Raw genomic sequence first — 21826 nt, 5'->3', positions numbered from 1 at the left:
GAGGATGTAACTGGTAGAATAGATAAGGGAGAACCAGTGGATGTGGTGTATTTGGACTTTCAGAAGGCTTTCGATAAGGTCCCGCATAAGAGATTAGCGTGTAAAGTTAAAGCACATGCGATTGGGGGCAAGGTACTGACTTGGATAGAGAACTGGCTGGCAGACAAGAAACAGAGTTGGAATAAACGGCTCTTTTTCCGAGTGGCAGGCTGTGACTAGTGGGGTACCGCAGGGATCGGTGCTAGGACCCCAGCTATTCACAAGATATATTAATGATCTAGACGAGGGAACTGGATGTAATATCTCCAAGTTTGCAGACGACACAAAGCTGGGTGGGCGTGTGTGCTGTGAGGAGGATGCCGAGAAACTGCAGTATGATTTGGACAGGTTGGGTGATTGGGCAGATGCAGCATAATGTGGATAAATGCGAGGTTATCCACTTTGGTGGCAAAAACAGGAAGGCAGATTATCTGAACGGCAATAGATTGGGAGATGGGGAAGTGCAATGAGACCTGGGTGTCCTTGTGCACCAGTCGCTGAAGGTAAGCATGCAGGTGCAGCAGGCGGTTAAGAAGGCAAATGGTATGCTGGCCTTTGTAGCAAGAGGGTTCGAGTACAGGAACAAGGATGTCTTGCTGCAGTTGTACAGGGCCTTGGTGAGACCACACCTTGAGTATTGTGTGCAGTTTTGGTCACCTTATCTGAGGAAGGATGTTCTTGCCATGGAGGGATGCAGCGAAGATTCACCAGACTGATACCTGGGATGGCAGGAATGACGTATGAGGAGAGATTGGGTCGATTGGGCTTATACTCGCTGGAGTTTAGAAGAATGAGAGGTGATCTCATTGAAACTTATAAAATTCAACAGGACTAGACAGACTAGATGCAGGAAAGATGTTCCCGATGGCGGCGGAGTCCAGAACCAGGGGTCACAGTCTAAAGATAAGGGGTAAGCCATTTAGGACAGAGATGAGGAGGAATTTCTTTACCCAGAGAGTGGTGAATCTGTGGAATTCTCTGCCACAGAAGGCAGTTGAGGCCAATTCATTAAATATATTCAAGAAGGAGTTAGATATATTTCTTAAGGCTAAAGGGATCAAGGGATATGGGGAGAAGGCAGGGACAGGGTACTGAGTTTGGATGATCAGCCATGATCTCATTGAATGGCAGAGCAGGCTCGAGGGGCCGAATGGCCTACTCCTGTTCCTATCTTCTATGTTTCTATGTTCTAATACATTTATGAGAAATACTGACTATGTCAGGATATCTGTGGGGTGCTCACAAACTACCTGATCATAGATTAAAGGATAGGGCTCATCAAGGGGTTGTGACTGACGGACTGATAATCGTCTCCAAGACAGGATCATTTATTGACAAGAGTATAAGACAAGAGTATATATAAACAAGGCGAAAATATATTTATAAACTCAGGGATATACCTGTTTATACACTGTATGAATGGAACCGCGTTTATGTGTTCAACCATAAATGTATTTTGATGCTTTGGCAACATAAGATGTACCTTATCATGCCAATAAAGCGATTTGTATTGTATTATTATTGTATTATTGGCTGGAGTTGTGTGTGACGGAAAGCTTGGAATTGGGGTGGGGTCAGACGGTGAAGGGAGGCATCGGCTTCCTCTCAGATACTGGCAGTCAGCAAACAGTTTTTGGGGCAGTCAGTGTTTGCAACTTGCAGCAAGGCTAACCTTTTTAAGTGGCTTTAATAAATATCCTGGGAGAGTTTATTGAAACATTCAGCCTGGCAGTCACTGGTAGGCTAGATTGAGCTTAGAGTAAGTGGACATCTGTTCAAGGTCTACATTTAGAGAGAAGGTGAATGGTGTCTATTATTTTTAGGTATTCAAGGCATGCAAACAAGTATATATTTCACTGTTATATTTTCATTCATCTATGTTATATGACCAAACACTTGTTGGTCCAGAGTCTGCACCTTGATTTGAGAAGTGTGTATCTGATTAGCCATTCAAACGGAGGAGCAACATGTGGTGGCATGTGATACATCCCAGTCGTGGAGTGCAGAATAAGAGTTTTCTATTATGACCCCCCACCCAAGTCTCGGCATTATTTACCTAGATATAGGGCAGGAAAGAGACACTCCAGATCATAGTGGATGCTAGGTCTACTTACAGGAGTGACTGGTAGGGCTGAACCTGAGAAAATATCTAGTAATAACAAAAACATGATATCCACATAGGGGCTTGTAATTAGAACCACCCAAAATATGATTAGTAGAAATGGAAATTAGATCAATTAAGAACATAAGAATACAATGCTTATGGGTTTAGCTGAACAGCAGTAAATAAGGCAAATAGTAACTTGGATTGTATAGTGCATGGAATAGAACACAAATCACAGGATGTAATGCTGAGCCCATTAGTTGTCATTCATCTGGAGTCGTGTGTGTTGTTTCAATTGTCATATTACAGGGAGTTCCTCATGACACAGCGAAGGGCTACTTTTCTGATATCTGGCATTAAAAACCTGGACTACTGAAGCCGAGTTTTTTTTGACACTAGAGAAGACTAAGGTATTCAAGATCCTTAAAGGTATTGACAAGTTGAACCCTGAAAACCTATTTACCATGGCCCCAAGAATGGCAAAGGATGAAGCACAGAAGGGGGAAAGATGAATTAACAGATCAGATTTTATGCTGAGGATGGTCAATGTTTGGAATGGACTACCCAGGAACTGATTGAGGATGACAACACCAGTAATTTAAAAAAGGAATTAGACAGGCACTTGGTGAGAAAATCAATTAAAGGATGTAGGTTGCGAATTGTGTATTCTGTTTTTGAACTCCAGGGCTGGCCAGATGAATCAAAATGGTTTTCAGTCCTCTACAGACCTGTGTTCCTAAGTCAAAATCAAGAATAAGAAAAGCCCATTCAGCTTATTTCAATAGCTTAGCATCTAACTGCATTTTAAACTCCCATAACAATGTTGATTCCATTAACTTACCTGGTACATCATTCCAAATGTCTATTACTCTTCAGTAAAGTACTGACATCTGTTTTAATTTTTTTTTTTTGCTAACTTAAAACTTATGCCTGCTTGGCCTACTGGCCTAACTAACAAACTCATATTCTGGACTCACTTCACCAGGTTCACCTGTAATCATTTGATACTTTGTATATCTCAAAAAAGGTTTCCCCCTTAACTTTATCTCTAGACTGTAAAACTTGGACTTCTCTAAACTTTCCGAGCATCGTTCTTGTTCCTCTTCTTACACTTGTCTGCATTAAATTTCATCTGCCATTGGTCTGCCCACTTACAAATTTTGTCCAACAGCGACAACACTTAGTACTTCACTGGCAGTGAAATGCTTTGTATTGTTCCAATGCAAGTTATTTCTCTTTCTTTCTAACCCTTTTTATAGTTTTGTGCTGCCTCCTCTAATTTCATTGCCAATCCTAGTTTTAAGTTTTTAAAAACTTTTGAGTTTCTGAATCACTGAAGTAAATTAGAAACCGTAATAGCCCCAACACCATTTAGTACCTCCCTCATCCTGACATACACCTCAAAGTGCCCATTATTTTCAATCCTTCAGCCAATTACTTATCCCAAGATTTCCCCTGAATCCCCACAGCTTTGAGGTAAATAATAGTCTTTCATGTGGAACTTCGTCACATGCATTTTGGAAGCCTAGGTACAACAATGTGTAGTTTCCAGTCTACTGGGGATGTCACTTCCTCAAGTCAAGGAAGTCAAACCCACGTTCACTGTTATTTACTAGGTTATTTTATTATTGTACAAGGCAGTGCGACATCGGCAGCGGGTGGAGGCGGAGCAGCGCGACTACAAGAGGCCCCAGAGGCTCAGGTAGGCCTCAGTGCTGCATCGGCAGCGGGTGGAGGCGGAGCAGCGCGGCAGAGCGACTACAAGAGGCCCCAGAGGCTCAGGTAGGCCTCACCAATCTCCGGCAAGGAGAGAGGTAAAAAGTATTCAAGGTGTGACGTCACCACAAAACAGGTAGGTGATTGGTTGGAGTATTTCTCTCGTTTTAAAACTTTAAGTCTGTGGTTTATAGTTTTTAAGGTTGCTGTGGTGTACCAAGGCCTTTCTGGTGCAGAGTGACTGTTGGTAAACCATTTAACTGGTGTAACTAGAGGGATTGATTTAATTTAAATCCAATTAATTAAAGGGGATACTAGCATCTAAAATCGGGCAGAGGGTGTCCATAACTAACAATAAAAAATTTAATTAATTACATAGAATGGAGCAGGTGATGTGTTACTGGTGCGAGATGTGGGAGCCGGTGAACCCCATTGAGGCTCACGGTGATTACATCTGTGACAAGTGTCTACTGCTACAGGAACTCCAGCTCCGTGTTGATGAGCTGGAGTCTGAGCTTCAGACACTGCGACACATCAGGGAGGGGGAGAAGTACTTGGACTCTGTATCAGGAGGTGGTCACACCTATGAAGTTAAGTAATTCAGATGTAGCCCATGGTCAGGGACAGGACGGTGTGACTACGAGTGAAGCAGGTACGGGGATCCAGGAGGTAGAGCTGGAGGAGCCGCAGCCCTTGCTCTTGACCAACAGGTTCGAGGTTCTTACTCCCTGTGGGGACAGGAGCAGGGATTGCAGGGAGGATGAGCAACCTGGCCACAGCACCGTGGAACGGGGGGCCATTCAAGAGGGGGGAGTAAATAGAAATGTTGTAGTGGTAGGGGATAGTATTATTAGGGGTATAGATAGAGTTCTCTGCAGCCGAGAGTGAGAGTCCCGAAGGCTGTGTTGCCTACCCGGTGCCATGGTTAAGGACATCTCCTCTGGGCTGGAAAGAAACTTGCAGTGGGAGGGGGTGGATCCAGTTGTCGTGGTCCATGTTGGTACAAACGACGTAGATAGGACTAGGAAGCCGGTTCTGTAAAAGGAGTATGAGCAGCTAGGGGTCAAATTAAAAAACAGAACCTCAAGGGTAATAATCTCTGGATTATTACCTGAGCCACGAGCAAATTTGGCTAGGACAAATAAAATTAGAGAGTTAAATGCGTGGCTCAAAGACTGGTGTGGGAGAAATGGGTTTTGCTTCCTGGGACACTGGCACCAGTACTGGGGCAGGAGGGAGCTGTTCCGTTGGGATGGGCTTCACTTGGCCAGTGCTGGGACTAGAGTCCTGGCGGATCATATAACTAGGGCTGTGGAGAGGGCTTTAAACTAACTAGTGGGGGGGGGGGGGGGGGGGGAGGTTCCTAGAGAGCAAATAATAAAAATGACAACAGAGAAGGTCATAGACTTAGGTAGCAGTGGGGAAATTAAAAACCAAAGCATGTCAGGAAGGGGCAGAAGGTATGGAGTAAAAGGTAAAATAATAAAAAGGGCAAAAGCAGGAACTAAGTGTCACAAAACATATTTGAAAGTTCTCTATCTGAATGCACGTAGCATTCGTAACAAAATAGACGAGTTAATGGCACAGATAACTACATATGGGTATGATCTTGTGGCGATTACAGAAACATGGCTGCAGGGTGACAATGCCTGGGAATTAAACATACCAGGTTATTTAACGATCAGGAAGGACAGGCAGGAAGGAAGGGGAGGTGGGGTAGCTATGTTAATAAAGGAAGGAATCACTAATACAGAGAAATGATATTGGGTCAAAAGATCAGGATAATGAAACAGTTTGGGTGGAGGTAAGGAATAATAAGGGGAAAAAAACACTAGTGGGCGTACTCTATAGGCCTCCGAACAGTTGCAACTCTGTTGGACGGAGTATCAATCAGGAAATAGTTGAGGCTTGTAATAAGGGAGCATCTATAATTATGGGGGATTTTAACTATCATATTAATTGGACAAATAAAATTGGGCAGGGCTGCCTTGAGGAGGAGTTCATTGAGTGTATTAGGGATGGGTTTCTTGAGCAGTATGTAACTGAACCGACCAGGGGGCAAGCAACCTTAGATCTGGTCCTGTGTAACGAGACAGGATTAATTAAAAATGTCCTAGTAAAGGATCCCCTTGGAATGAGTGACCATAACATGGTTGAATTCCATATTCAATTAGAGGGCGAGAAGGTTGGATCTCAAACAAGCGTGCTAAGCTTGAATAAAGGAGACTATGAAGGTATGAGAGCGGAATTGAGTAGAGTGGATTGGGAAAATAGATTAAAAGGGTAAGACGATACATGATCAGTGGTGTACATTTAAGGAGTTATTTTACAACTTCCAAAAAATATATACTCCACTGAGAAGAAAAGGGTGTAAAAGAAAAGACAGCCATCCGTGGCTAAGTAAAGAAATTAAGGATAGTACTCGACTAAAAACAAGGGCATATAAGGTAGGCAAATCTAGTGGGAGGATAGAGGATTGGGAAAACTTTAAAAGACAGCAAAAAATAACAAAAAGATTGATTCAGAAAGGGAAGATAGATTATGAAAGTAAATTAGCAAAAAATATAAAAACAGATAGTAAGAGTTTTTATAGTTATATAAAAAGAAAAAGGGTGGCTAAAGTAAATGTTGGTCCCTTAGAGGATGAGACCGGGAAATTAATGGTGGGAAATATGGAGGTGGCAAAAACACTGAATGAATATTTTGTATCAGTCTTTACAGTAGAAGACACTAAGAATATCCCAACACTGGACAAACAAGGGGCTATGGGGGGGGGGGGGGGGAGTAGCTAAACACGATCAAAATCACTAAGGAAGCGGTACTCGGTAAAATAATGGGACTCAAGGCGGATAAATCACCTGGACCTGATGGCTTACATCCTAGGGTCTTGAGGGAAGTGGCGGTAGGGATTGTGGATGCATTGGTAATAATTTTCCAAAACTCCCTGGACTCAGCAAAGGTCCCGGCAGACTGGAAAACTGCTAATGTAACGCCCTTATTTAAAAAGGGCAGTAGACAGAAGGCTGGAAACTATAGACCGGTTAGCCTAACATCTGTGGTAGGTAAAATATTGGAGTCCATTATTAAGGAGACAGTAACAGGACATTTGGATAATCATAATTTAATAGGACAAAGTCAGCATGGTTTTATGAAGGGGAAGTCATGTTTGACAAATTTGCTGGTGTTCTTTGAGGAAGTAACATATAGGGTGGATAAAGGGGAACCAGTGGACGTAGTATATTTAGACTTCCAAAAGGCATTTGACAAGGTGCCACACAAAAGATTATTGCTTAAGATAAAAAATCACGGGATTGGGGGTAATATTCTGGCATGGATAGAGGATTGGCTGTCTAACAGAAGGCAGAGAGTTGGGATAAATGGTTCATTCTCAGACTGGCAATCAGTAACTAGTGGTGTTCCACAGGGGTCAGTGCTGGGTCCCCATCTCTATACAATCTATATTAATGATTTGGAGGAGGGGACCGAGTGTAACATTTCAAAGTTTGCAGATGATACTAAGATGGGAGGGAAAGTAGTGAGTGAGGAGGACATAAAAAACCTGCAAGGGGACATCGACAGGCTAAGTAAGTGGGCAGAGATTTGGCAGATGGAATACAATACTGGAAAGTGTGAGGTTATGCACTTTGGCAGGAAAAATCGTAGAGCAAGTTATTATCTTAATGGCAAGAAACTGGAAAGTACTGTAGTACAAAGGGATCTGGGGGTCCTGGTGCACGAAACTCAAAAGGTTAGTATGCAGGTGCAGCAAGTGATTAAGAAGGCCAATAGAATGTTGGCTTTCATTGCTAGGGGGGATAGAATATAAAAATAGGGAGGTATTGCTTCAGTTGTACAAGGTATTGGTGAGACCGCACCTGGAATACTGCACACAGTTTTGGTGTCCATACTTAAGAAAAGACATACTTGCTCTCGAGTCAGTACAAAGAAGGTTCACTCGGTTAATCCCTGGGATGAGGGGGTGGTCATATGAGGAGAGGTTGAGTAGATTGGGACTCTACTCATTGGAGTTCAGAAGAATGAGAGGCAATCTTATTGAAACATATAAGATTGTGAAGGGGTTGGATCGGGTGGATGCGGGGAGGATGTTCCCGATGATGGGTGAAACTAGAACTAGGGGGCATAGTCTTAGAATAAGGGGCTGCTCTTTCAAAACTGAGATGAGGAGGAACTACTTCACTCAGAGGGTGGTAGGTCCATGGAATATGCTGCTCCAAAAAGCTGTAGAAGCTACATCATTACATAAATTTAAAACAGAAATAGACAGTTTCCTAGAAGTAAAGGGAATAAAGGGTTATGGGGAGCGGGCAGGAATTTGGACAGGAGACTAAGTTCGGATCAGTCATGGCCCTGTGGGTAGCGGAGCGGGCCCAGGGGCCGTGTAGCCTGATCCTGCTCCTATTTCGTGTGTCTAATTCTGTTAGATTCGGAGATGGTTCTGTGATAGTGGATTGGCGGTTAGGATCAGATCAGCCATGATCTTATTGAATGGCGGAGCAGGCTCGAGGGGCCGATTGGCCTGCTCCTGCTTCTATTTCTTATGCAATCTTCAAGTTCACCTCCAATAATTGATTCCATTAGTTTATACAGAATTGAAGTCAGACTAATAGTCTGTAGTTGCCTGTGTTGGTAATGGACACCACTTTGGCCTGTTTCCAATGTAAGGCTTGTATATGGCAGGACGTCTAATGGAGAAGCAACCCTAGCAATTATCTAATGAGATGCTTGCAGAACTAGTATCAAGGTAATTTCTGGTTTAAACACTTATTCACACATGTTGATCTTCCTTCCGCTCCTCCTCTTCTTTAGAGGCACTGGCAAAGTCTCTTTGCTCTTCTGCAAAGTATCCAAGTGCAACAACTCAACAGAGGCTACAAGTAATGTCAACACTGCTCTGGCATCAAAAGGTATCTAATCTGGTACTACAATTGAAGTCTTGTGGGACCATTCTGCATGGGCAAATGATGTGACGACTTCATTAGAACAGTTTAGATGCTGTAACATATTTTCATTGACTGAGGATACTGCACTAACACAGTCCTTCAGGAAGTCCCTCAAGGAGTGTATCTCAACCAATACCTTACTTTTTCTCTTACAGAAAGCTTAATGATGTTGCTAGGCTGTCACTGTGATCTACACTATGGCAAAAAATAATTTAGCATTGAAATCAAACTTGATTGACATATGCAGACAATTTATTACTAACTGGGTAAATCAAATGCAGTAATGTAAAAAGCAGTAAGGTAACACATTCAACTGTTATTCTACGATAAACTTTAGGCTGAAAGTAAATCACTTACATTGTATAAATCAGCAGCCAGTTTCTCAATGTACTGTTTCAGCTTATCTGCTGTTTTTAAGCCATCCTGAAAGAAACTGAAAAATTGCATTTGAGAATCAGTATTGAATGGATCAGTGATAGTGTTGAAATCACTGCAGGCCTGGGTAAGTCTTTCTATTTTCACGTCATTTGTAAAATGCAAGTTTCTTAACTCTTCCTCCCAATTTCAAAAGAATCTTGTTTCATATAATGTTTCAGGAAAAGAAAGAGAGATTAACCCAAAAACAAGTAGTAGTAATTACAGGATTAGAAATCAAAGCAATTTCAAAAATTGTAAGACAGTTTTATAACATTCATATACATAACATTGTCAGAAAATTTGTCTCGACAGTTTGGATGCTTCTCGCTTTTTAGTAGCAGCCGCAGTTCAATTTGGACAATTTTAAAGCAATGTTCAGAATCTACAACAGCACAATTTCTTTGTAACTAATGTCATGTGGCTTCTACATGTCTACGCAAATTATTTCAGTATCACAGATTACAAATGAACACAATTTTCACAAACAAACATTTACACAAAAATAAAGCTTATAGGGAAGCTTTAGTCTTTTTCATTCTGATTTTTTCCTTAAGAAATGTACTGCTGCATGTTTCCTACATTACAACAGTGACTACTCTTCAAAAGTAGTTAACTGGCTGTGAAGTACTGTGCACTGTTTTGATCTCCTTATCTATACTTGCCTTGGAGGAGGTGCAATGAAGGTTCTCTAGATTGATTCCTGGGATGAGAGGGCTGTCTATGAGGAGAGATTGTGTAGAATGGGCCTATACTCTCTGGAGTTTAGAAGAATGAGAGGTGATCTCATTGAAACATACAAGATTCTCAAGGGGATTGACAGGGTAGATGCTGAGAGTTTATTTCCCCTGGCTGGAGTGTCTAGAACTAGGGGGCATAGTCTCAGGATAAGGGGCAGGCCATTTAAGACTGAGATGAGGAGGAACTTCTTCACTCAGAGGGTTGTAAATCTTTGGAATTCTCTGCCCTAGAGGGCTGTGGATGCAGAGTCATCGAGTATATTCAAGGCCGAGACAGATAGATTTTTGGACTCTAGGGGAATCAAAAGATATGGGGATCGGGTGGGAAAGTGGAGTAGAGGTTGAAGATCAGCCATGATCTTATTGAATGGTGGAGCAGGCTTGAGGAGCCGTACTACTTAAGTTCTTATGCATGTTGGGATGTCCTGAGGTCATGTAAAGCGCTATATAAACGCAAGTCTTTCTTTCCACACTTTGTGGAGATTTCTGTGGCTCATAACAACTAAATGGCTCAATCGACCCCAATGCCACACCTTGACCAGTCAAGGATTACTTTTATTGTATGTCAAAAGCCATGCTAGTGGCACCTGCTCCCGGCGTCCAGGTCTCTTTCAGCCAGCTACAACTCAAAAGTAAACATCTGTGATTCAGTAAGGCCAGCTGTACTAAGAATGACCCTCTTTTACCATGTCTTTCCAGATGCCAGCCCTCGCAAATTCTGGCAAATTTACTTTGGAGATGCAGCTAGCTGAGCGAGATGAATGTGTCAGAAGCTACGACCACCAGCAGGGACTTGAGAATATAAAAGCAGTGTACTGAAGTCAAAGAGTTGGATTACTCTTGCGAGTTCTGTTCAACCTCTTGCAGTCTTTTTTGTCATTATTTAATTGATAGCATATCTTTAAAAAAAAAATACAGGATTATACAGGATTTAATTAAGGATTTTTAACACCACCATGAAAAGCACTTGTACAAGTGCTGCTCAGTACTTTCCTATTTTGTTCCTTCAAACCTACCATGCTCTTCCTCCTCCCAATATCTCATTATGCTTGAAACGAGACTCACTCAGAGTCTCCTACTCTTAGTTTATTTCTTCCCAGGGACTCAAAACTGTGAAACTCTATCATCCTTCAGCTAGTTCTTCATACTTGAAGCATCAGCTTCCTAAAATCAAAGCTTGGCATCACTTAAGTCACTGCTTCCTGATTTTTCTTAGCTTTTCTTGAATCTTTTCAACCTTGATACACTATCAATCTTGACCTTCCAGTTTCATTTCACAATTTAAAATTAACTTGATTTTTTGTATGTAATAATATATAACCTGTTCTAGTTCTATAATCTTAAAAAAAAAAAATGGAATATTTTGCTAACTTGTTTTCCTCTACTTCCTGGGTCCCTGGAGATAGGAGCAAATGCCTTGCGTCAAATACTCAAACACTCGCACTGGATCAGTTCATCACCCAGTAGGCCGATAATACCTGGATAAGATTACTGGTCCACACAGTGTACAAGGCTAAAAAATAAAGAGACTAGCTAATTAAAAAAATAAACTTACTTGCACTGTGCATGGTAATATTTGATGAGATTTTGGAGCAGATCTACGCCCTTTTTTGTCTTGATTTCATTCACTTTAATGAGATACTAGCCAAGGAAAGACAAATAAAGAAAATATCAGTGCAATGTTCTTAATTATGAAAACATCTACAAGTAATTCTTCTCATCAGCTGCAATGCAAACTATTAATTATTGCAGTTGTTTTTCAAACAATTTCACGTGCATTATACCAATAAGGAGCTGATGTTCAGGGTTTTAGTTAAAATTAACTGTGCCAAATGAAAAGAATATGGCATGGCATTGTACATTGCATTAGCACAGTAGTAACATTCACATCACAATTACTTAAGTGTCTTGCAGGAATAAATGATTTACATGACAGCACTGACTTCATTAACTAATGAAATAATTAAATTATCAAAAAATATGTTGAACATTACAAGCATTGAAGAAAAAAAACTTTAAAAGGTTAGAATTGCAGTGCTCAAAACAAAACACGACATTGTTTAGTATGTTTTTAAAAAAAATCAAAATGCTTCTATCCAATCAGAAAGACATGTTCCAGCCCTTGGAGGAGATGCTCAAAACAAACAGAGAGCTGCCTCAAAGATGCACTCTCAACCAGTGTACAGGAAACTTTCTGGTATCCGGCACTGACGGGACCGAGCAGGTGCCGTTAGATCAAAACTGCCGTATAAACCAGCGGCAATGTTAAAACAGAGCTTTTCAGCTCCGTGTGAATCAACAAACCCTGTTACAGCTTCAAAAGAGTCGGCTGCAGCTGCAAGCGTCTCTAGCTGAAGCTGTTGCAGAGCCTGACTGGGGAAAAAAAAAAGCAACGAGAAGTAAAAAAAACTTATAGAAAACGGCTCCTGAATTTTGCCGGTAGATAGAGCTTTCCGGACTTTTAACCTCTGGTTAAACAAAAGTTTCCTGTATTCAGTTCCCACAGTATCTCTCATTAGGATTTTCTAAGTTGATGTAACCTTTAAAAAAAATAGAAGCACCAGCAGTGATGCAGCACACTGAAGCTCCAAAATGATGTGCTGTAAAGTGATAGGGTATGGGTTTATGACAATTAATTCTCCATGTTGGGAATTAGCTGCCACTAGGTGTCCATTTTCCTCCATTTGTTAAGGTGAGCCATAAAGTGAGTGCAAGTATAAAGCAGATTTCCCTATTTGGGGGAATGATTCAACTTGTAGGTCTTCCATACCTCACACAGGTGACCAACCATTCCTCATGTGTGAGCCTCTAGATAATAAATACCAGCAGGCTATAATCGAGATTTATAATATTTATTCATACACACGATAGAAAATCTCCCATGGTTGTACCTTTCTCGTAACTGTGTTATTTTCATGTCACTGCTTGTACTTTTTTTTTTGTTTCATGCTACTTCCTTTCTGTCTTTGTTTTGTATTTTTCTCCCTTTTTTGGTTTAGGTTTACAGTATCTATGTTGTGCTGTTTCTCTCAGTCTTGTGATTATACCATTTTCTGCCCTCTTCGGCTTCTCTTTTTTTTTCTTCCCTCTTTTGTATCTTTCTCTGTGTTTTTTTTGGTGGGGAGCAATGACAAATTGCCAGGGAGCCTTCCAGGTAATGGGTCGGGGAGACATCCAGCCAGGCATGGAAAGTGGAACAAATTTGCCAGGCTTGAGGCCAGTCACTGCAGTAATGAGGAAAATAAATAGGGTGGGTGGGATCAGTAGCTTGTGGCCTGAGGCCCAAAATCAGAGCACCACAAATGGATTGGGTAGGTATGGGGAGGCCCGCAAAAAGGCAAGGGGCTTCCAGGTGCCCCACTACTGAAGGAAAACCACGAAAAACAGGTTTGAAATAGCCAACAAGCAAGCAAAAAAACTCTCGAAATCAGGTGAAAAATAAAAGCCAGCAGTCCTGGACAACTCATGCCACAGCACTACCTAGTGGCAGGAGGCCTGAAACTTCAGCAGGTTAAACACATAGGTCTTTCTCATTCTAAAAATGTTGGCAATGCTTTTGCATTATAAAACATTGACATAAAAACTTGACAAAAATCATGCACAGAAAGTAAGCTTATGTAGACCAGAAGTGCGTGCCACACAGAAGATGTTTCATGTATTGGAGACAGATCTAACCTCGCACATCTGGAGCTGAAAGACCCGTCGCTCCTTTTCCATTTCTTCTGCTATTTCAGCTCCTGTAATTTCAGTCCGAATCATCCCATGCTGCTTTGCATGTTCTCGTTTCTCCTTTTCAATTTTAGCACTGTTAACAGAGTTCACAGATTTTTTTCCCCCCAATTTCTAGCATATGCCAGTGTAAGAAAATTTCCAACAAACCACTATTCAGTACGTCTAGTTTCCTTGGGAAATTATTTTAACGATGTTTCAGTAAAGGTTGGGTAATAGTTTTGTGTTAAAAAAAAAATCATAAGTAAAAAAAATATATACATAGTTTGAGACATCTGTATAATAGGGCACTACTGATCTTCATTTTATATATTTAAATATATCTATTATATATAACATAATAATTACTATTTAGCATGTGTATTTCATTGAAAACTCCATGTATTGCAGTACCTGTTAATCTTGTAGGTGGCGCTGTGATCAGTATTTTTAATGTTACATGTTATAATTACTTGACACATAATAGCTGCTATTTTATAGTTGTGGTATATTATTCTGAGATCGCATTATCTAGCCACCGGGTTCCCATAAGTCGCTCAAAATGCTTTTTGTGTGCATGTGTTCGTCAGGGAATGAGAATAAATGTTTTGTTTTTCTGTATAATTTATGAAGTGTATTGGAGAGAGACAGGGAGAAGCAGCCCAACAGTTTTTTCCCCCCTCATTCTAATTTGATTTCTTTTTAAAACAAATTGAATTTTGAAAGCAAACAATGCCTCTTTGAAGGAAATAGAGAGGAAAGGAGAAGTAGGAAGGAGAAAGGAAGAGATAAATTGATCAACAGTAAGGGGCTTTGGCCTCTTGGCGCCCTGGAGGAAGCAAATAAAGAGCAGGTTAAAGTTAAGGTGAGTGACAGTGGAACAAGGGAGGGGAGTTGAGTGGGTAATTTGAAGAGGAAGAGGTTTGGATAGTGATGCTATTCAGGGGGTGGCAAGAAGGGAATAGGTAGTGGGAAGATGAAGGGTGGGGTGGGGAGAGAACTTCTGAGGGCTATGTTTTACCCCAACTTCCACCTCAAATGCAACCTGGAGCCATTGCTGGCTCCATTCCCTTGCACACCATGTCATAAGGCACACCAACCTTCCAGCCAAAAGGAAGAGAAAAAGACAGGAGGGAGAAGCAAAATACAGTTAAGGGGACAGAAGCAGCAGAGAAGAGAAAGCAAGAGACAGAAGCTAAAGAGAAGAGACAGAGAGAATCAGCCACACAAAGATGTCAGAAACATTTAAGAGAATGGCCAACTTAACATCTGCAATGCCATGGGAAATCAAGTAGTAATATAACAACTTGCATTTATATAGTGCCTTTAATATAATAAAAATGTCCCAAGGCGTTTCACAGGAGCGTTATCAGACAAAATTTGACACCAAGCCACATAGAGATATTAGGACAAATGACCAAAAGCTTGGTCAGAGAGGTAGGTTTAAAGGAGCATCTTAAAAGAGAGAGCAGTAGAGAGACGGAGAGGTTTAGGGAGGGAATGCCAGAGTTTAGCGCCAAGGCAACTGAAAGCATGGTTACCAATAGTGGAGTGATGAAAATCAGGGATGCAGAAGGGGCCAGAATTGTAGGAGCACAGCAATCACTGAGGGTTTTAGTGGGTTACAGAGATAGAAAGGGCCATTTGTCTGCTGTACCTTTGGTGGAAGACCTGCAGAAACCCTGGAAAAACTATATAAAACGCTGTATGCATCAATTTTTGGAGATTTCTGCGACTCTTCCGCCAAAGTAATGTCAGATGAGCAGTAAAACCCCGACTGAAATTCACATCCGTAAAAATTTGTGAAAAATCTATGCAGAACTTCTGTTTCCATGAATTATCTTTTCAAAAGACAAGTTTGTACAACATTAAGGCAGTCCTGATAGTAAAGGAATACTTCATCTTTATCACAAATAACCTCCCAGAGATGTCGTGGAACATGGGGTCAAATAAGAGGGAGGAATTGAATGAAATCAGTATTTGTAGGGAAATGGTGTTAGGAAAATTGACGGGATTGAAGGCCGATAAATCCTCAGGGCCCGATAATCTACATACTAGGGTACTTAAGGAAGTGGACCTAGAAATAGTAGGTGCATTGCTGGTCATCTTCCAAAATTCTATAGACTCTGGAACAGTTCCCATGGATTGGAGGATAGCTAATGTAACCCCACTATTTAAAAAAGGTGGTAGAGAGAAAAGGGGAATTATAGACCGGTAAGTCTGACATCGGTAGTGGGGAAAATGCTAGGGTCTATTATAAAAGATGTAATAGCAGAGCACTTGGAAAACAGTGACAGGATCAGACAAAGTCAACATGAATTTACAGAAGGTAAATCGTGCTTGACTAATCTACTGGAATTTTTTGAGAATGTAACTGGTAGAATAGATAAGGGAGAGCCAGTGGATGTGGTGTATTTGGACTTTCAGAAGGCTTTCGATAAGGTCCCGCATAAGAGATTAGCGTGCAAAGTTAAAGCACACGGGATTGGGGGTAAGGTACTGTCTTGGATAGAGAACTGGTTGGCAGACAGGAAGCAAAGAGTTGGAATAAACGGGTCTTTTTCCGAGTGGCAGGCAGTGACAAGTGAGGTACCGCAGGGATCAGGGCTAGGACCCCAGCTATTCACATATATATATATAAATGATGATCTAGACGAGGGAACTAGATGTAATATCTCCAAGTTTGCAGACGACACAAAGCTGGGTGGGCGTGTGTGCTGTGAGGAGGATGCCGAGAAACTGCAGTATGATTTGGACAGGTTGGGTGATTATACTGCATTTGCCATGCATCTGCCCAATGTGGATAAATGTGAGGTTATCCACTTTGGTGGCAAAAACAGGAAGACAGAGTATCTGAACGGCAATAGATTGGGAAAAGGGGAAGTGCAACGAGACCTGGGTGTCCTTGTGCACCAGTCGCTGAAGGTTAGCATGCAGGTGCAGCAGGCAGTTAAGAAGGCAAATGGTATGTTGGCCTTCACAGCGAGAGGATTCGAGTACAGGAGCAAGGATGTCTTGCTGCAGTTGTACAGGGCCTTGGTGAGACCACACCTTGAGTATTGTGTGCAGTTTTGGTTGCCTTATCTGAGGAAGGATGTTCTTGCCATGGAGAGAGTGCAGCGAAGATTCACCAGACTGATACCTGGGATGGCAGGAATGACATATGAGGAGAGATTGGGTCGATTAGGCTTATATTCGCTAGAGTTTAGAAGAATGAGAGGGGATCTCATTGAAACTTATAAAATTCTAACAGGACTAGACAGACTAGATGCAGGAAGGATGTTCCCGATGGCAGGGGAGTCCAGAACCAGGGGTCACAGTCTAAGGATAAGGGACAAGCCATTTAGAACTGAGATGAGGAGGAACTTCTTCACCCAGAGAGTGGTGAACCTGTGGAATTCTCTACCACACAAGGCAGTTGAGGCCAATTCATTAAATATATTCAAGAAGGAGTTAGATATATTTCTTAAGGCTAAAGAGATCAAGGGATATGGGGAGAAAGCAGCAACAGGGTACTGAATTTGGATGATCAGCCATGATCTCATTAAATGGCGGAACAGTCTCGAGGGGCCGAATGGCCTACTCCTATCTTCTATGTTTCTATGTCTATCAATGTTTTCATGTAATTCATTCAGCAAATAAAATATCTAACTACTGGCTCAATTTTACTTAAGTGACACAGCCAATTAATATTTGCCTGACTAACCAATTTTCCAAACAGTAATAAGTTTTAACTTGAAGAATCTAGCAAATAAGTTTAACTCTTCAAGTTTCCTCGCCATAGAACAAAAGTACCTACAATTTTGTTTCGTAATCCTTCCATGCCTTGTCAAAAGGCTTCTTCAGGTCCTGTAAAAGAAAGTGTTTATTGAAACTGTCAAAATTATTTAACATCATATTAAACATGACATTTAGTCTAGAAAAAATAATCAACTTTATTCGAAAAAAGTCTTTCCTGCAGTACAGATAAATATGGATGATTAGTCATTTGGGTCATCTTAGCTCATCCATCCAAAAATATTGCAGTGCTCAACTGTCTCTAAAATGACCACGGTTTTTGCCTCCACCACCTTACCCAGAAGTCTATTCCAAGTATTCATCATTCTTCATGAAGAACTTCCTGACGGTCCTACATTTGCCTTTCACCAGTTTCAGCCTGCACTCCCCTTTTCCCACTTTCATAGCTTATATCTAAGTTGTACTCCAGAATTACTTGTCTATACTGTAACATATTGTATATCGCTAAGGTCCCCTCTCAGTCACTTAGTTTCCAGGCTGACAAGGCCAAGTTTCTCTAATCTGGTCTCATAATTTGATCCGGTTACATTAAGGAATTGGCCTTGTGGCTCTTTTCTATTGCTTCTAGGACTTAAGTGCTTTTCTTGTGATCAAACCTGGAGACATTACTCACTGTACAGACTGATCAGAACATTATATAGTTTCAGCAATGAATCCTTCCAATTATATTCTACTGATTTGGCAATACAATGCAACATTCCGTTTACTTTGCTGATTGCTGTTCAACAGTGCCTGGATAAGTTAAGTGCTAGATTTACCAACATCCTTAGATTTCTTTCACTTTTGCTAATTTGACATTATTCCTACAATACATATGTCACTCATTTTTCTTCTAAAGCACAATGCCATACACTTTTATGTGCTCAATTTGATTTAATACTGTTTTGCCTAGTTACATAATATATCTTATTCCTTTTATAGGTCTTTGGGTGTCTCATCAAACTTGATAAGTCCCTGCCTTTAGTTTGGCATCATCTACATTGAGTTTCTTAATCAAAGTTAATGATTGAAATTAAAAGATCCCAACCCTAAGGCACTCCATTCAGTATTTCCCCACCTTAACATCTCTCCATCAACAAGTGCCTGCTGCTTCAGTCAATTTCCTGTCCATACTTTAAATTTCCACTTAGTATCCTTTAGTGAAAAACCTCATGAAAAAGCTCTCTATGTCATGTCATTTTGCAGTTGCTAGGAGAAAAACATCAAAAATACATCAAGGAGGTAATAGTGCAGGCAAGATCTTCCCTTTTTGAAACTCTGTTGGGTACTATTTACGAGGTTTGCTACTAATAATCAATTCCATTATTATTGATCAAAGTTATTGATATATAGCAATGGGTCTGTAGTTGACTGGATCTGTTCATCACCTTTTGTGAATATGGGTGCTAAATGGGTGCAGGATGTCACTAGCATGTACAACTTAATAATAATGGTCATTGCTTTGCAAATCTTGTGCAGTTTCTTTTAGCATGTTAATATAAATATTGTCCATCCCTGATGGTTTTATATTCTGTCTGTGCAAGACCTCCATTTTATTGATGCCTCTCATTAAGATAGTATAGATTATCTCCAATATGGAGTTCATATGACGAAGGGATGATTCCACAATTAAATGCTCCCCATAGAAGACAACACATCTCAGGAAACTGAGTGCTCCTAGCCTGTGATTTTCGGCTCATTAAAATTAATGCACAGAAAAGTGAGCGCTGTGCACCCCGATTTCCCAGGATTTGCTACCTATGAGCACTGCTACCCACTAGGAATGCCGAATCACCCATCTAGTGCTATCCCTAGTGAAAACTTCAAGGAAGTAATTGTTTGCTCTTTTTGTGGAAAAAGAACCATCTTCTGTTCACCTCCATTAGCATCTTTCCGGTTTTCAAACTCATGACCAACAGATCTCATATTGTATTGAAATGATTATTTATGCTTAGCATCCGGTGCTGTGCTTATTTCGAGTTTCCTCTCTGCTCCTCTGACTGTCCTTATAACAAACTTGCTGAATTCTTCAGTAGCTGTAAGAGCCATAAAAGCCTAAGAAGCGCCACTACAGTAGCCCCTCCCTCTACTCCCCACCTTACCTTTCTCCCTGCAAACTTTGTTTCTCTTCATTTCACTTCAGAATACCTTGTTGATTTGCTTGCACTGGCTAATGCGAAGTGCTTATTTGTCCTGTATGCTCAACCATTGCCTTTAAAACTATCCCATTTGTCCTCAACTGAAGTGTTAATCAACTTTAGCCCCCTCCCGCCCACCAAGTCAATTTGTTTAAACTCTTTCTTCATTATCTTTAAGTTGGCATTCTAAAATGTTTTTATTGATCCTCAGCAGTGTTTAATTCCAGATCGTATCACACTTCTAATCGTTTTGTTATCTCCATTACCCAGGGTACCACAACCTTCTTTCTCTGTATAACATCTGGATCACGTACCACTACTACATCAAGCTGTAAGCTGCCTTTCACAACTCCCTCGATTCACTAGATCGTGGAACAATTGTGCATTACATGTAAAAGCTTGGGTTATAAAGTACTTAAACATTTGCAATCATTTTGCTTGGCTGAAATTCCCCCTTAATAAAACTCCCTATTTACAGGTACCCTTCTCATCTTTTCATAAGGTAAACTGCCCTTCTCTTTGTTCTGAACTGGTTCTGTAGCATTATCAGTTATTTTTACACTAAGTGTCTAGCCAGGGTAGCTCATTGGGTAGTTTATAATCCTAGATATATTTCCTTATCCTCCAGTTGTCTCTGATATACAAAACTACTACACCTCCTTTCCCATCTTTCCTGAACATTTTAAACCCTTAAGACATTTTCATCTCCACCGTTTGGTGTTAGCTATGATTCTGTTACATCATAGTCTCCTGCCTTAAGCTCAGAGATCTTATTCCAAATGCTTCTTGCATTCAACAACAAGCTGCATTTATACAGCGCCTTTAAATGTTGTAAAACGTCCAAGGCGCTTCACAGGTGCGTTACCAAACAAAATTAGACACCAAGCCACATAAGGAGATATTAGGGCAGGTGACCAAACGCTTGTCAAAGAGGTAGATTTTAAGGAGCGTCTTAAAGGAGGAAAGAGAGGTAGAGAGGCAGAGAGGTTTAGGGAGGGAATTCCAGAACTTATGGATTTGATGACAAGAAGGCACGGCCGCCAATGGTGGAGCAATTAAAATTGGGGATACGCAAGAGACCAGAATTGGAGGCACGCAGAGATCTCAGTGTTGTAGGGCTGGAGGAGATAGGGAGGGGCGAGGCCATGGAGGGGATTTGAAAACAAGGATGAGACTTTTAAAATCCAGGAGTTTCTGGACCAGAAGCTAATGTAGGTCGGTGAGCACAGGGGTGAAAGGTGACCTGGACTTGATGCGAGCTAGGATATGGGCAGCAGAGTTTTGGATGCGTTCAAGTTTATGTAAGGTGGAAGATGGGAGGCCGGCCAAAAGAGCATTGGGATAGTCAAGTCTTGAGATAACAAAGGCATGATTAAGGAGTTCAGAAGCAGATGAGCTAAGGCAGGGGCGGAGTCAGGCGATGTTATGGAGGTGGAAGGCGGCGGTCTTGGTGATGGAGCAGATGTGGTCAGAAGCTCATCTCGGGGTCAAATACAACACCAAGGTTGCAAACAGTCTGGTTCAGCATCAGACAGCTGCCAGGAAGAGGGGTGGAGTCAGTGGCTAGGTAACGGAGTTTGTGGCAGGGACCGAAGACAGTGGATTCGGTCTTACCAATATTTAGTTGGAGGAAATTTCTGCTCATCCAGTACTGGATGAGAGACAAGCAGTGTGACAAATCAGAGAGAGTGGAGGGGTCGAGAGACATGGTGGTGAGGTAGAGCTGGGTGCCATCAATGAACATGTGGAAACTGACGTGTTTTCAGATGATGTCACCGAGCGGCAGCATGTAGATGAGAAACAGGAGGGGGCCAGAGATAGATCCTTGCAGGACTCGAGGTAACGGTGCGGGAGTGGAAAGGGAAGCCATTGCAGGTGATTCTCTGGCTATGACTGGATAGATAAGAATGGCACCAGGCGAGGGTAGTCGCACTCAGCTGGATGACGGAGGGGAGGTGTTGGAGGAGGATGGTGTGGTCAACTGTGTCTAAGGCTGCAGATAGGTCAAGAAGGATAGCTTACCACAGTCACAGACACACAGGATGTCATTTGTAACTTTGATAAGGGCTGTTTCAGTATTGTGGCAGGGACGGAAACTTGATTGGAGGGATTCAAACATGGAGTTGCAAGAAAGATGGGCATGGATTTGGGAGGCAACATGTTCAAGGACTTGAGGGGAAAGGGAAGTTGGAGATGGGGTGGTAGTTTGCAAGGGCAGAGATCTCAAGG

At 41.5% G+C, this 21826-nt stretch overlaps 1 protein-coding gene across 1 annotated transcript in view; it reads right to left on the bottom strand.

The window, feature by feature from the left end:
• Nucleotides 1-21826, bottom strand: part of LOC147115197 (arf-GAP with SH3 domain, ANK repeat and PH domain-containing protein 1-like) — a 439694-nt gene that overhangs the window by 237723 nt on the left and 180145 nt on the right. Inside the window, exons 7-10 of the mRNA XM_085993991.1 lie at nucleotides 17482-17531; nucleotides 13650-13779; nucleotides 11530-11615; nucleotides 9178-9253 (exon numbers count right to left, since the gene is read on the bottom strand). Coding sequence (XP_085850117.1) covers nucleotides 9178-9253; nucleotides 11530-11615; nucleotides 13650-13779; nucleotides 17482-17531 — 342 coding nt within the window. The remainder of the gene's footprint in view (nucleotides 1-9177; nucleotides 9254-11529; nucleotides 11616-13649; nucleotides 13780-17481; nucleotides 17532-21826) is intronic.

Source organism: Somniosus microcephalus, chromosome 7 (genome assembly GCF_052327205.1).
Source record: "Somniosus microcephalus isolate GS21.2 chromosome 7, FLI_Smic_1.0, whole genome shotgun sequence".
Lineage (NCBI taxonomy): Eukaryota > Metazoa > Chordata > Chondrichthyes > Squaliformes > Somniosidae > Somniosus > Somniosus microcephalus.
This window is presented reverse-complemented; position numbering and strand designations above follow the sequence as displayed.